The following is a 15,608-nucleotide window of genomic DNA, read 5'->3' on the forward strand; positions in this document are numbered from 1 at the left end:
ATCAAAAGCCTCTGATATCAGCCTGATTTCCCCCAATGCCCTGCTCTCTGTGGCAACATCTTTACTCTTTGGCCTTAGTTTAAAAAAAAAAAAAAAAGGCCCAAAGAGATGATAAAGGAGAAAATGGTGGGAAGAAACTGTAGGAGAGGGAGAAGGGAACACAGAGACTGTGGGTCTCCCACAGGAGTAAATGTTAGATACTGACATGAAGAGATACCAAGACAATAGACACTGTCAGAGACGAACAGAAGGGTGTGTTTATTGGTACGGATGTTTTAGGAAGGGGTAAATGAATGGGATAGAGGGCATTCCACATTAACTTTGAGTCACCAACATGAAGACATAAGAGGGTGGCATTTACTCTTAATGCGGCATGGGACAGTATAGAGTACTCTTTGCTCAGTACTCTGGCTAGCCCTGTGTAGTCCAGGCAGCAAGGGCCTAGTAAGATGTGAGCTTTCTCCATAGATGTGGGCTGTGAATGTCATTAGCTCCGCTTATGATCTCAGGAACTTGGTGTGCCCAGCAAGATAGTAGGTGACTGGCTCTCCTCCAGCGCTACAGCCAAGGTTGAGAGAATCAGCTGGGCTAAGGCAGCCAGACATTTCCTTGTTCTAGAACCACCAGCCAGTCTAGCCCCTCACCAGAATGAAGTTTTCTGGATTTGTGAGCATCCTCGTGTTATTTGGCCTGTTTGCAAATGTCCGGGCACCTAGTCTAGCTGACTTTCTGTTTCACAGTAAGTACTGGTTTTCTGCTTTTGTCTGGGAGAAAGGGGAGTTTGCTGGGAGGAAGAGACAAGGAACAGTTCCTCAGGTTTAGGTTGTCTTTCTGTGTCTTCTCCCTGGATGTGCTTTGGGCGAGGAGGGAGACACTGAGAAGGTCTGATGTCCTTTGTGTTACTACAAGGACAAGGGTCTAGGGAAACACTCCTTGAAGTCCCTTTGAAGAACTATCTTCCTTGGGGAGGTAGAGAAGAATCATAGATCCAGCATTTATGGGAAGACCCCTCACCCCTCAAGAGAGGCAGACCCCTTTGTCGGGAGCTCTGGGGTCAGAGTTGGTGGGTCGAATACTGGTAGCCTGGTGATCTTTGAGCAAAATATTTAAATTTCATGTAGCCTCTCTGAAACTTGATTCCGAAACCCATCTGTGGCTGGGAGAGGAATCACTGTACAATGTCGCCCTCCAGAGGAAGTCACAAACAAGGCTACCACAAGACTGACTATAGAGCAGCCTAAACCAGGCTCTAGGCTTTGGATCCCAAAGAGGCCTTCATGTGTCTTGAGACAGTTCAGGTTGTTAAATATGAAGGAGGTGCTGAGGATATCTAGTGCCTAGAAGCTAAGGTTGCTGCTAAGGGTCCCACAAAGCACAAGACAGTTCCCATGGCCAACAGGTGTCTCCAGTGACTGAAAACTGTTGCTTCAGCAGCTGGGGGTAGACCAAGGATGGAGATAAGAAGGTAGAGAGTGGGGGGTGGCTGAAGAGCTTAGAGGACAGGGTAGTGTGGGAAACAGGAGTGAGGAAAAGGATTCCTTCAGGGTGAACAAACTTGAACACACGCTTCCCTTGACTCCCTAAACTGAAGGCCCCCAAGACTCAAAGACTGCTTCTTCCTTAGGGAGATGCCCCCGATTCAGAGAACACTGTGAACACAAAGAAATGAACCTGTGTACCAGGGACAGAGATTGCCAGGGGAAACAGAAGTGCTGCCTTTTCAACTGTGGGAAGAAATGTTTAGACCCCCAACAAGGTAATATGAAAGGCTTCGGGACACCACACGCCTTCTGCCCGTCTCCTCCCCGCCCACCTGGGCTGCCATTGCCCCGGCTCACTGAGGGGTGCTGTTTAGGTGAGACTGCTGGATTTGGGCTCCTGCACTTTAGAGTTATTACAGCTCCTGAAAAGGTGTGTGGTAGTAATGTCCTTATCCTAGTGGGTAATATATGAGCCTCAGTTTCCCCCAAATAAATGACGAGTGCATGGGTGGGATTGAATCAGACCATTTCTTGACTGTTTTTCACCACCATGATTTTCTGAGTCCCCAAGTGGCCGTCCTCATCCTAACATATGCTCACATTGTCCGTGACAAGCAAGGTGATTTATCTTTCTTAGCTTTTCACTGCTGAGCAATTGCCTCTCTGCCCAGATGAATCTGACTTTGTATTAGGAAACCTGCCCTGACATTCCAGATCAGAGCTGCAATCTCAACTCTGTCCCTGACTCTCTGAACTCCCAAAAGGCTATCCGAGATTCTTCATTTATTTAGAAAGAGTTACTAAGTGTTTCTGATATCCACTTTTAAAGTTCATTTTGTGCTAATAAAATATATGAGAGAGGCTAATTATGAAGGAGAAGGGCTTATTTAGGTCAGTTTTTGAGGCTGGGACCACACATCATGGGTAGGCACCACCATAGGAGATGATGGGCGGGAGGGGTCACATGTTCACCAGAAACCAAGAGGAGCTTAGGGTCCTACCATCCATTTTGGAGGACATGTTCCAGTTGATCTAGGAGTCTCCCAACAGATCTCATCTCTTGAAGGTACCACAACCTTGTGGACCAAGACTCCAAAACATGAGCCTTGAGGGGAACACACGTCAGCCATATCCAGACCTCAGTGCCTGTTCTAGCACCCAGCCTGTTCACTGTGGTCAGGGCACCGTGAAGTCTCGAGGTAACCACACTCAGAGCTGAGTTCAGAATAAAGGGTCAGAGTGGAAGGGAGACTGGAAAGGCTGACCAGGGAGGGAATGGCTTACAAAGACCTCAGTGGGGGATCCTAGGGAGGTAGAGAGTGAGCATGATGCCAGTCATTGGAAAAGGCCCTCAGTGTGCTTGGATCATATAGTCTGATGGGCCCGAAGAAAGACTCTCATCTTAATCCTAAGAACCATGGACTTGAAGACCTTTAGAAGCAGGCGATGAAATGACCCACACGTGTGACCCTCCAGAGTGTGAGGGGGTGACTAGGGGGACTGAATGTGTGAGAGGATTTCCAGGAGAAGGGAAGTGATGGATTCACCTGGACATAGCTCAGTGAAGGAAGGAGTGGGTGGCACTTGAAAAGTATTGAGGAACGTGGGATGTGACAGGACAACAGAGCTGGCAGACAAGGTGACATGTCAGGGGTCTGACTCCAGACTTCCTAAATTCGGATCTCAGGTCCGGTTTTTAGCATCTTATAATGAGAAATCCAAGGGAGTCGGGTTAAGGGTGTTAGGGAGTTTATTATGACATAAACTGGGGAGAAGAACTCACTAAACAGGATAGGTGAAATCGTCGCAGAATCCTGGAAGGGTGATGGCTAGTCCCATGCTGCTTCTGCTGCCTGAGTCAATCTACACCATGCAAGCCCATGAGGGAGAGAAGAGAGTGAGGAGTATGAGCCTCTTGGGTCTTAAGCTAGCCCCGAGGCCATGCGCTAGGGGCTAGTACCTCAAGGTCATAGATGGAACAAGTACCCGCTACGTCTTTTTAAAAATCTTGAACAAATTAACATTCTTTCTCTGTGCTTCCACTTCTTCACACGACAAAAGGACCTGGGCTAATGGCTCTGTTCACTCCCTTAGAGTGCTCAGAGCAAGGCCAGGCACAGGGCAGAGTCACCTGAGGCCCATTAGTTTAACTGGCCTGAGACAAGGGTGATCAAGTGTCTTCTTAGTCTCTGAAAGCATTCAGCAAATGGTAAGTGCTCAGGGAATGAGTTATTCGGTTCATGTCAGGGTACGTCCTCCTTCCCCTTTAATACTCCATAAAGCTCTGTACCATGCCAGGCCACCTGCTAGACATCTGAACCCCAAAATGAAGTCAGGCACAATCCCTGCACACTGAAAATCCACAATCCCAGGAACAAGACTGGAGGCGTTTTTTTTTTTTTTTTTTTTTTTTTTTTTTTTTTTTAATGATAAATGAACACACAAGCTTCAGAAATAAGGTAGGGAAATGCAGGCTTTGATTCAGGCAATGGCCATGATGTGGGATACAGAGTGGAGTTAAGAGAGACATCACAGGGAACTGATTTTCGAGAAAAGTTTTGAACAAAGAATAGGCATTCTGCTAGCAAGCAATGGTGTGTCTGGCTGTGCACTGGTAGGGTGGTGTCGTGTAGCATGGTGTGCCGAACTGAAAATCGCCATAGCATGGGGCTTCAAAGATTCCATGGCAGAAGAGGCCAGAGCCAGGCAAGGGAGCCAGGAGATGAAGTACACTGTGAGTCACGGAAGGACCTTGTAATGAAGCTGGGGTCTTACCTGTGGAATGACATGATCGGTTTGTCTTCAAATCCATTAGCTCTTCCTCCCTGGTGGTCTCCATGGCAAATGGATTGGAGGAGCCAGGGATGAAGGCAGGAGGAGGAATCAGAGGCTGCTTCAATGGAGACTGGGGCTTGGAGAGCCCTGCAGAGAGGTGAACTGTGAGGAGGTGGGAAGCAGCTGCTGTGGGGCCTTATGGTCAAGGAGCTTGTGGGTCATCTGGAGCCTGTGTGAGTCTGTTAGCACCCATGGAAGAAAGTGTCACGGACCGCTGGCTTCAGTGATCGTAATGTGTTTTCTGACAGTTCCCCAGGCTCAAAGGAAGAGGTTAGGTGACCGTGGGGTTCCAGGGAGGTCAGAAGAAACTTTTGTGGAGTCTCTTGTCTCCTTCCACCTGTTCATGGGTTCTGAGACTGAACTCAGGTCCTCGGGCTTACACAGGAAGTGCCTTCCTTTGTTGAGCCGCCTCCCTGGCTCATGAATGAGAACTTGATTACACATGTCTCTACTAATATCTGGTGGCTTGCTGGCAATCTGTGGCATCCCTTGGTCTGTAGATATAGCTTTCTGATCTCCACTCTCAAGTGCACACAGCCTCCCCCTGGTGTGTGCATCTCTGTCCAAACTTACTCCTTTTTCAAAGAGCCCCAGCCATATTGGATCAGAGGCCCTTGGTGCTCCAATATGCAACCACCTTAGCTGATTGTATCTGTAGACTGAAGGTCCAGTTCAATAACAGAGTGCCTGCCTAGCATGCATGAAGTCCCCAGTCCATTCTTAGTACCCCCCAAAATTCTTTTGCCTTGCTGTGACAAAATGCCCAACAGAAACAACCAATGTCCAAACGGTTTCCTTTGGCTCGTGGCTTTGAAGGGCATCGGTACATCACTATGAAAACAGCATGGCAGAGTTTGTGGTGTCAGAAGTGCGTGGTGGCTTCAGACAAGGAAGCAGGGCTAAGCTATAACCTTAAAAAGCCCTCCCCTAGCAACCTACTTCCTCCAGCTAGACTTCACCTCCTAACAGGTCCCACAGCCTCCCAAAATATCATCCCTAGTTGGTGACAAGCACTCAAAATGCAAGCCTGTGGGGGACATTTCATGTTCAAACCATAACCACCGGAAAAGATCCTACCTCCAGGGATGCAGATACTCACCACAGCATCTCCCAGCAAGTACGTGCAATATGTTCATGATGTTGAACCCCTAGAGTGTGAGAGGGAAAAGAATTCTGTTCCAAATTCATGCACTGTGGCTTTCAGACGACATTGTTTTGTTCCGGATTGTACTCTTGAGTTCTCAACCCTGGGCTCTCTCTGCAGATATATGTAGCCTGCCAAAAGACTCTGGCTACTGTTTGGCTTATTTTCCCCGTTGGTGGTATAATAAGGAAAACAGCACGTGCCAACTCTTCATCTATGGTGGCTGTCAGGGAAACAATAACAACTTCCAGTCCCAAAGAATATGCCAGAACGTCTGCAAAAAAAGAAGTGAGTCTTGGGGGCCCATCTAAAATCCTCACCAGAGCTGTCCTGGGAGGTGTGGGTGTGGGCTGGCCTGCCCTTCTCAGACCTGACGTAACTGATCTGATCAGGAGCAGTGGTGGGGGGGGGGCAGATGGACCCGAGACCGTGGCCCTCTGGAAACTGAAGAAGGCATGGGGGAGCTAGCAAACAAGAAGGGATTTAGGAGGGGTGAAGGGGAATGGAGAAGGGTCCCAAAGATCAACTGCAAAATGACCAGCGGGTCCAGCCCCACCTGGGCACGCTGACCAGGGAACCGTCCTGGGCCATCACCTTCTTCTTCACTTTCTTTCGCCGGTGATCCGACTCTTTCCAACTTTCCTTGAAAGAACAAACTGACTTTTGTTTTAATATTCTTTTGAGTGGGCATACAAAATAACAGGTTTCATCATATTTTCATCCCTAGATGCTTGCTCACATCCAACCAACTCCCAACAACAAACCCTGCTTTGAATCTCCTCTCATGAAAAGATGTAGAGACATAACTCGGGCTCCAGAGGTAAACTGAACCCAAGATTCTCAGCTCTAACTTGTATCTGTGTTCTCAACAGGATCTTCCACCTGAACAGAGGACGTGCTGGGAAAACCGTCAGGATTCGGCTTCTGCTCCAAGCTCTGTGTACCCGCTGGATCCTCCAGAACGGCTTCTGGTCACTGCTCTGAGCGAGCACTCCAAGGCCTTAGGTCTTCCCAACAGTGAATCCCGGGATGCCTTCCCTCGAACCATGTCCAGTTCCTGGTCATAATCCCTCCTCTTAGGATCCCATCACTAACAGTGCCTTGTCTGCTCAGCCCCGCTGTCAGGGGCTCCCTGTTCGTTTCCACGTGGCTCTCAGCTTTATTCAGTAAAGGATTTGGCTTCACCCTGTGCCTCTGAGACTGGGTAATTCACACATCTTCAGTGTGGGGAGAGTGGGTGGTGGTGAAGCTTCTGTGGCATCACTCAAGGGCATGTGGGCGCCACATTCTTGACAACTGAGAAGTTCAGGGACTTTTTTTTTTCTCTCTCCTCTGTCTAAGGCCTGTGGATAATGCCTTGGTTTGTGTGTCACAGAAACTCACTCTGGGACAAGGGGAGGGGTTGAGTGGCTTCCTTTGGGAAATTCCCCTAAGAAATACAAGATGGGGACTGTGACAAGTGATTCCCCGGGAGAGGAGATGCAGACTGTGGCAGGGACCGCTGCTGCTGCACCTCAACATACTTGATTTCAGCCGGGCGGCGGCGGCGGTGGCGGCGGCGGCGGCGGCGGCGGCGGCGGCGGCGGCGCACGCCTTTAATCCCAGCACTTGGGAGGCAGAGCCAGGCGGATCTCTGTGAGTTCAAGGCCAGCCTGGGCTACCAAGTGAGTCCCAGGAAAGGCACAAAACTACACAGAGAAACCCTGTCTCAAACAATCAAAAAAAAAAAAAAAAACCAAAAAACATACAAAAAAATTACTTGATTTCCACCCAACTACCTGCAACAGCAAGAATGAGTTCCAGAGCACACTGTTTTTTTTTTGTTTGTTTGTTTGTTTTTGTTGTTTTTTCAATCTAATTTGTTTTAATTGCAGTGATTTTTTTAGTTAGTTGCTGCTGGGAAATTGTAACATACTCCCACTAATTATAGTTTAGAGAGTCATATGAACCAATAAAACATGCCTCCCAATTTTCTACATCTACCTCCAGCGACAGGGAAGTAGAGATTATGGTCCGGTGTTTCTTGGATGCCCGAGATATTAAACCTCTCATGCACATCCCGGAATGTTCCACACTCAAACTGAGCAGGCTCCAAGGACCAAAAAAAGAAAAAAAAGTGGGGCAGAAAGTAAAGTGAAACTTTGGAACGTGACAGGAGGCAGTTCCACCACAAGCAAGGAAACCAATACAGGGTTCTGTCGTGGATGACCACACACGGGTGACTGGGGACACAGCTAAGGGAGTCAAGAGCTTGCCACACAGGCGTGAGGACCCGAATTCAGATCCCCAGAACCCATATAAAGCCAGGCAGGGTAGCACATACCTGTAATTACAGCGCTTCTATTAAGATGAACAGAAAAGACAGAAGAATTCCAGAAGCTTGTGGCCCGGCTAGCCTGGATGACACTGATACGAAGAGGGGTGGGGGGTGGGGGGGTGGGGGGAGGCTGGGCGGGGTGACTATGAGACCCTGTGTCCAACAAGGTAGAAGAGGAAATCCCACATCAGAGATTGTCCTCTGACCTCCACACATGGGTCATGGAAACCTGCACACACACACACACACACACACACACACACACACACACACACACACTGAACTGTATAAATTCCATTTACAAGAAGTATCTAGAACAGGAGTCGGACATGATGTTTCAGGCCTGTATTCACAGATACTCAGGAAGCAAAGGCAGGAGGATTATAGGTTCAAGACCTGCCGGGCAAGTTAGTAAAACCCTGTGCAATTCTTTTTTAAAAAAGGAAAAAGAAGGCTAGGACTGTGACTCAGAGGTAGAGCATTTGTTTGTGTGAGGCCCTGGGCTGAAAACCCACCACAGGCAAAGAAAAGACAGCAGGAAAATCTATAAGATGGGAAGCAGTCTCAGGGGCTGGAGTGGACTGGAGGCTTGAGAGTGATTGCTCTTGAAACGAAGTTTACAGTTAGAGTGATAGAAACATTTTGGAACCAGTAAACACGACCCACAATCATATACATATACTAAGAAAAGAAGAAGATGGATTCCATATTGTTGACCTAAAAATGGTCGCTTTTATCTGGAGGAATTCTACCACAGTTTTTCGAAATACAAGCCATGGAAACGTCTCTTGCAGTTTCAGATGAAGTCTTAGGTGAGTCAAGGGTATCCGGCTGTAGCCAGCAGTTCCTGCCTCAGTCTCCCCTTGCATTGCTCTCGTGTGTCCACACTGCATCCGCTCCCTCACTAATGCTCCAAGATTTGAGTTGAGGGGATGTTCCAGAACCATGGGAGAGCCACTTGGTCCCTCCTGCAGCTGACTCTGAGCCCTTGCTTCCCGCAGCCTCTGCTAACCTGCTCTTGTGACAGGGGCCCTCAGGCCACTGCTTTCCTGTCTTTGAGATGCCACCACCTGTCCAGATGCTCACCAGGAACCTTGGGTTCATGCCCACCTGACCGTCTTTGCTCTTGGCTGGTGACAAAAGGAGACGAGTGGACAAGACAAGAGAGAAAAAGCAAAGGGAGCCGGAGGGTGGGGGACAGAGATTCGACAGAGTCGCTGAAAAGGAGAAAAAGGAGGCACAGGGTAAACACAGATAATAGTCCAGAGATGAGGACAAGACTCAGCCAAGGCAGGGTGCAGCTGACTGGTCTAGTGTTCGCCAGCACACCTTAAGCCCCATGCCCACTCCAGTCCTAGGTGAGCCCGGTGAGGTGATGCAGGTCTGTAATCCCAGCACTGGGGAGGTGGATGCAGAAGGAGCAGGAGTCTCCCACTCCATAGCAAGTTTGAGACCAGCCTGGGATAGATGGGATCCCGTTTCAAAAGGAGAGAGGAGAGAGGGAGAGAGGGATAAGGATGGAAGGGAGGAAAGAAGAAACAAAGGGAGGGCAGAGGGGAAAGGTCAAAGGAGAGAAACAGAAAAATAAGATGAGGATTTGGCATGTAGGAGAAAAGTGAAATCCGAAAGACTAGAGTACTGTCTGTGGTGATGATCCTGGTTATCAACTAGACACAGCTGGGAATGAGTAACCTCAGTTGAAGAACTGTCTCCTTCAGATTAGCTTACGGACACACCTACAGGGAACTTTCTGGATTTCAGATGGTGGGAGGCCTAGAGCACTGTGCACAGTACCCCCTCTGGATAGGTGACCCTGGGGTGTATAAGGAAAGTGAGCCAGCCAGAGGAACCAAGCCGGTAAGCAGTGTCCTCCATGGTCTCTGCTTCAGTTTCCGTACTCCAGCGTCCTGCCTTGGCTTCTTCCATAACCTGTAACCTGCGAGCAAACTAAACCCTTTCCTCCCTAAGCTGCTGTTAGTCTGTGTTAATCTCAGCAACAGGAAAGCAATCTAGAAAACTCCCGATTTCCAATCTCCCGCCCCTGGGAAAAGGGAGGTTCTAGAATTCACATAACTTTGCTAAGAGATTATAAAAGACTCCAAGCAAGGGCACCCCTCTCCCTAGTAGGCGAGAGAGCCAGAGAACCTCAGCTTGGAGTGGCCCAGACCAGAGAGTCAGAGATCTTTCCTCCACAGCATGCACTGTGGGTACAGCCCGGCCACTGACGGCCTCCGGGAGGGAACATGACTGGCTCCTGTCCAGAGTTGCTTCCTGGACTGTTGGGGCACAGAGCCACAGAGCCACAGAGCCACAGAGCAAGGGCCGGAGCCACTGACCAGCTCCTCCTGCTTTAACGCCTCCAGCCAGGCTACCGCTTCCTAAAATGAGACTCTGGGGACTTCTGACATTCCTGGTCCCTTTCATTTTCCTATGGGGCATCTGGGAACCTGAGCTGGCAGAAGGGTTCTTAATGAGTAAGTACTGGGGTGCAGTTCTTAGCATGGGGAGAAGAAACTTCCTGGGGTTAAACAGCAAGACACACTGCAGATGAGAGTGTTTCCCCGGGTGGGAGTGAGATGTTTGGGATCACTGTTTCCCTCCATCTTGGAAAGATGCCCGGGGTGAACACAGGGTGCTGGGTCTGTAGTAGTTGACTCTCCACCACAATAAGGAATTCTTCCTGGAGGTACTGGGACTAGTGGATATTAAATGGACACTGGGGATTAAGCAGCCCAAGGGATTTCCACTGAAGGATGAGCCTCTCCCTAGCACCACCCCATCAGCCTCCTCACCTGCCCACTGCACCTCCCCAAAGCTGTCCTGTATCCACACAGGACCTTACCTGTGTGCTAAAGAGCAGCCTCCAGGGTCCCTTTGAATGGTGACGCACGGGGACTTCATCCTTGCCAGCTGAAACACGTTGAGCACTTGAAGGTAGTGGGGCAAGTGAGTGCTTAGGAGGCCCCGTGACAGGCACAAATTCTGGGTCTACTCCTGCTGACCTGTGTGAGCCTACCCAGGTCCACAGCGCCTCCCCACGCTCTGGGTGCCTCTGTTCACTGTGTGGAGCACTGACAGGACTTACTGGGAACTAACTGTGCAGTGAGGAGCAGGGGGAAGGCCAAGTGCTCCCTAAGTCCTCCGTTAGTATCACTCACTGTTCTTTTAGCCCAGGCATCTTGACCTAGGCTTTGCAAACTTTGTTCCTGTGGCCTTCAGGACAACAATCTGGGCAAACAGTGAGAGCTACAGGGGCCAACCAAGGACGAAGCCAAAGGATCAGAACAGTCCCCAAGGAGCGGGTCCCTCTCTGGGGGATCCTGTAGGTGGTGGAGAGAGGGCTAGGGAAGGTCCCAGGGATTGGGAGCTGAGTCATCACAGTGGAGATGAGGCCAGTGCTGGGGAAACCCTGAGTCTCTGAGGGTCACCTCCTCCCATGACAGTTGAGGGGCAAACACGCTTCCTCAGCTCCGCAGTGGCGCCTGGAACTGGGAAGAACGTATCTCCTTCAACCCCTCACGGGACCACCCCTTCTGCTCCTGTAGAATCATGCCCAAGAGTCAGACTCAAGTGTGAAGTGGAAGAAAGAAATGAGTGTACGAGGCACCGACACTGTCCAGACAAGAAGAGATGCTGCCTATTCAGCTGTGGAAAGAAATGCTTAGACCTCAGAGAAGGTACCTCTCTCACCCCCTGAGCTGCCCCCAGCCTCCTGCTTCCGCGTCGCCCCACCCTCGGTGAGGGCTACTGTTCACTAAGATCCCATGGCATCTTCTACTTAGTGCAGATCTTGTAGGTACTGGCCCGGGAGACCTCTCTTGTAACAGTTTGTCTATTTGAGTAAATGATGTGGCTGAGGTTCTTTTTCCTTTCTGAACCTCATTTTTCCTTCTTAAGATAGATGTGGGCACTGGGTCATGTGATCCCCTTGACCACTCTTAGGTGCTCTTCTGAGATGCTAGCAACGTCTCAGCAAACAGCAATGGCGTGTCTGGTTGCAGGATAAGCATGAGGCAGGTGTCCTGCGATTCCTGGCTTGTTTGTCCAGCCTCGGACTGACACAAACCCAGGGTACCGTCCTTCATTGCTGTAGCCTTTCCTGCTCTTTCCTCTCTGCTCAGATCCTTGAGCTCCACAAAAGGCCATCAAAACTATCCACCCATTTTATCAATCAACAGATGTTTACGGGTGCTCGCGACACCCATGATGGACTCCACCTGCTCACTGTGGCCACGAAAGCTTTTCCTGGGAAAGGCATATAGGACTTGGAATCTGAAGGATGGGTAGTATGCAGGCAAACACAGGGAGGAGTAGCCTTCCAGACACCAGCAAGTGCTCACGGGAAGGCCCTGTCAGGAGACATGTGACCAGGCCTGGAAACACTGGCAAGTGAAGAAAGTGAAGCTGGAGGAGGGAGGGCATCTGGAGGTCTGGACTTGATCCTCCCTGTGGTCCTAACCCCTGACTGTGCTCTGCTTGGGTGCTGGTTGCTGAGTCAGGGAATCGCTGGTAGGCCAGGCTGACCTCGACCTTGACATCCTCCTGCCTCAGCCTTCTGATGTCGGGGGTTCCAAGCGCGCACCACCACAGCTGGTGGGTCGTCTACATTTAACTCCCTCACCAGCTGTGTGACATCAGGAGACTCACTTCTCCTCTGCAGTCTCCTGTCCCTACCTGCACAGGGAGAACAGTAGGAGGACGACCACACGAGAGGAGAAGCTAACTGCGTCAACTGCTAAACCCATGGCAACGCTTTAATAGCAAAGATGTGGGGCTGTGACGGTGTTTACAGTGGGAAATCGCCTGCTCAGTCAATGCTTAAGTCTGGGATCTTCCTTCCTTCGCACTCTCCCTCCCCCCTCTCTCTCTTCCTCCCCCTCTCTCTCTCTCTTCCTTTCTCTTTCCTTCTTTCTTTCTCTCTTTCTTTCTTTCTTTCTTTCTTTCTTTCTTTCTTTCTTTCTTTCTTTCTTTCTTTCTTTCTTTCTTCTTCCCCCCTCTCTTTCTTCCTTTCTTTCTCTCTTTCTTCCTTTCTGAGAACATTCCTGAAATATCCATTCTTTGCCAAATAATCTGCTCAGAAATGCTGTTCCAAGCTAAGGCACAGTCATTGCCCATGAAGAGCTCACGTTTTCCAGCACTCAGAAAATATGGATAAAGTCATGATAAATCTTCATCACAGACATAAAATGGATGCATGAACATCAAGGGCTAAAGAGTAGACCCTGGAGACATCAGAAAGGCATTGATGCCTGGGAGTGTTTCAATATTGGAGACAGGGTCTTCTGAATAGCTCAGGGCAGCCTTGAAATCACTGCAATCCTCCTGCCTCAGCTTCCCAAGTGCTAGGATGTCAGGCAAATGCCACCATACCTGGCTAGTGGAAGGGTTTTGAAGGATGAATAGGAGTGTGCCTTGTTAGGAAGAGCAGCTCGAGGTTGAGCCCTGTGAAGGCGTGCAGACGGGAGAACAGGGTGACTTCCACGCATGAGTTTGAAAGGATGAGTGTTAGGAGCAGCAAAAGAGAGAAGCTGTGGAGAGAGGAGACATGGACTTTCAGGCTGGGAGGCAACTTTGTCCCGAGCTAGTGGGTCAGTTACTCTGGAACCCGATGTCCAGTAGACTGGAGATGTTTGAACTTAGATGGTGGCCATTCCTGGCAGAAGGAAGAAAGGAGGTCCATTCATGAGGCAAGATCATCAAGAAGTCGTTGTTCAGATGCTGCAGAGAGAGTGAAAGAACTGTGTGCAATGGCTGCTTCTGTTCCTGTGACGGTCCTGTCCTGACAAGCAAAGTGGTACTCTGTGTTATCATCCTGCCGATGAGGAAGCCAGGACCAAAGAGGCTGAAGTGGGTGTCAGATCTCCCACTGAGCTGGAAGCACAGTTCTGAGCTGGACAAGGAGCAGTGGACAGAGGAAAGGGATGGGATTGTCCCCTAGGAGACAAGCATCCAAATATCTGTCTTCCATGATTTCCCCACAGATATATGCAGTCTGCCACCGGATCCGGGCCCCTGCTTGGCTTACTTTCCACGCTGGTGGTATAATAAAGAAACTGAGCTCTGTACCGAATTCATCTATGGTGGTTGCCAAGGGAACCCTAATAACTTCCAGACTGAAGGTATCTGTAATGTTGTCTGCAAAATGAAACGTAAGTGTTAAAGGTCCCCAACCTGCATCTTTACTAAGACTAAACAGCTATCTGAGCATCAATCCTTTCCAAGACCTGAGCAGTCCTGGGGGTGCAAAGGGAAGGCCCTGGGGAGGAGAGGACAGGAGGGAGGAGGTCGCCAAAAGGGAAGGACCTGGGGAGGAGAGGACAGGAGGGAGGAGGTTGCCAAAGGGAAGGACCTGGGGAGGAGAGGACAGGAGGGAGGAGGTCTCCAAAGGGAAGGACCTGGGGAGGAGAGAACAGGAGGGAGGAGGTCGCCAAAAGGGAAGGACCTGGGGAGGAGAGGACAGGAGGGAGGCGGTAGGCAAGGGGAAGCCTGCAAGTCTGAGGTGAGTCGTGGGGATAGAAAGGACACAGGAGAGGGGAGCCCCTGGACCAACTCAGAGGAGCAGCATGTGAGCTACCATGGTCACCACCCTGGAACAACAGGTCTAAAGTGGAAAATCAGAAGGCGTGATGGGTCACTCTGAGCACAGCACTCACATCGCCTCAGGTTTCCCTGCTGGCCCGAGGATGTGAAAATGATCCCATACCTTTCCATTAGCTGAAAGATCTGCTTCCCAAGGTGACTGCAGCCAAGCAGCTCCATCCTTACCTCTGTGTCTTGCAGGCAGATCTTCCTGGATGTGATAAGTTTGAGCTGGAAGAAGCTCCAGGTCTTGGCTCCTAACCCGAGACTTTCTTCTGTGAGCCCAGCAGATGCTCTGGATTGGCTGACACTGGCCAAGTCTTAGCCACTAAGACTTTGGCTGTTCCCAAAACAGAACCCCAGAACTTGCTTATTCCCTTTCCCCCACCCCAGCTTCTCTTCAGATGTAACCCCTTTCATCCTTGGACCCCTTCTCAGTGTAAGATCCCATCCCCTCATCTTTCAGTGTTCTCATTCATTCCTTTGAAGGCTTAGTTCTTCCTAATAAAGGATCCTGTGAGTTCTGATGTCTCAGAGTCTGAATAACTCATCTGTTGTCTGCACTGAACATCTGTTCATTCACAGGCCTCTATATGATGATGCCCTCATCCATTCATGGCCCGCTGTAACAGATGTTCACATCTGTTTACATCTCTCTGTATGCAACTGTCCCCATCTGTTGACAGTCCTCTATAAGCAGGTGTTCACATCTGTCCACAGTCATCTGTATTTGGATGTTCAAATTTGTTCTCAGGCTTCTGTATGCAGATACCACATCTGTCCACAGCTTTCTGTATCCTTGTTTGTGTGTTACTATATAGAGACAAAACTCTAAGGATCACACACACACACACACACACACACACACACACACACACTGTTACATAAATCCATTTAAGTATCAGGGTAAAAATAATCAATAATCAAAAATCTGTGGTGCTTCTATATGCCAATAAAGTTACACAGGAGGAAAATTTAGAAAACAATCATATTTGCATAGGTAACAGCAAAACAAAAACAAAGTTCTTCAAATCATCAAAGGGCAAACGTTGTGTGCATCAAAAGTCATGAAGCATTGATGAAGAAAATTAAAAACAAAACAAAACAAAACAAACACAGATCTATGAAGAACTATCTTAGGTTCATAAATAAAAAGAATTCATATTGCCAAAATGTCCAGACTACTTCCACTCTGCTGTGGAATATTCCTTTACACTGTGTGAAAATGTGTCACTGTGATTGGTTTAATGAA

General features: G+C 49.3%; 1 protein-coding gene and 1 long non-coding RNA gene across 5 annotated transcripts; one reads left to right on the plus strand and one right to left on the minus strand.

The window, feature by feature from the left end:
• Nucleotides 1-532: 532 nt before the first annotated feature.
• On the plus strand, nucleotides 533-14,880 carry LOC102921803 (WAP four-disulfide core domain protein 6A). 3 transcript variants are annotated; one of them, XM_076571181.1, is made up of 6 exons: nucleotides 534-739; nucleotides 1,625-1,756; nucleotides 5,581-5,748; nucleotides 11,323-11,454; nucleotides 13,759-13,926; nucleotides 14,558-14,880. In XM_076571181.1, the coding sequence occupies exons 1-6, from the start codon at nucleotides 649-651 to the stop codon at nucleotides 14,575-14,577; spliced, it is 711 nt and encodes a 236-aa protein (XP_076427296.1). In that variant the 5' UTR covers nucleotides 534-648; the 3' UTR covers nucleotides 14,578-14,880. The 3 variants fall into 3 exon arrangements, with proteins under 3 accessions (XP_015855316.1, XP_076427296.1, XP_076427295.1); XM_015999830.3 differs by lacking the exons at nucleotides 11,323-11,454; nucleotides 13,759-13,926; nucleotides 14,558-14,880 and adding an exon at nucleotides 6,333-6,644 and having other exon boundaries at nucleotides 533-739; XM_076571180.1 differs by lacking the exons at nucleotides 534-739; nucleotides 1,625-1,756; nucleotides 5,581-5,748 and adding an exon at nucleotides 10,053-10,251.
• Nucleotides 3,937-11,555, minus strand: LOC143273070 (uncharacterized). Of its 2 annotated transcripts, none has more exons than XR_013050943.1 (3): nucleotides 10,620-11,555; nucleotides 5,416-5,464; nucleotides 3,937-4,256 (listed from the first exon to the last, which is right to left on the minus strand). It is a non-coding gene; the product is annotated as an uncharacterized LOC143273070 (long non-coding RNA). The 2 variants fall into 2 exon arrangements; XR_013050944.1 differs by lacking the exon at nucleotides 10,620-11,555 and adding an exon at nucleotides 6,017-6,936.
• Nucleotides 14,881-15,608: the final 728 nt, after the last annotated feature.

Source organism: Peromyscus maniculatus, chromosome 4 (assembly GCF_049852395.1).
Source record: "Peromyscus maniculatus bairdii isolate BWxNUB_F1_BW_parent chromosome 4, HU_Pman_BW_mat_3.1, whole genome shotgun sequence".
Taxonomy (NCBI): Eukaryota; Metazoa; Chordata; class Mammalia; order Rodentia; family Cricetidae; genus Peromyscus; species Peromyscus maniculatus.

Coding starts and splice junctions, on each gene's coding strand:
- LOC102921803 (XM_076571181.1), top strand. CDS start 649: ATGAAGTTTTCTGGATTTGTGAGCATCCTCGTGTTATTTGGCCTGTTT. Junction 740..1,624: donor AGCTGACTTTCTGTTTCACA/GTAAGTACTGGT, acceptor CTTCTTCCTTAG/GGAGATGCCCCCGATTCAGA. Junction 1,757..5,580: donor ATGTTTAGACCCCCAACAAG/GTAATATGAAAG, acceptor CTCTCTCTGCAG/ATATATGTAGCCTGCCAAAA.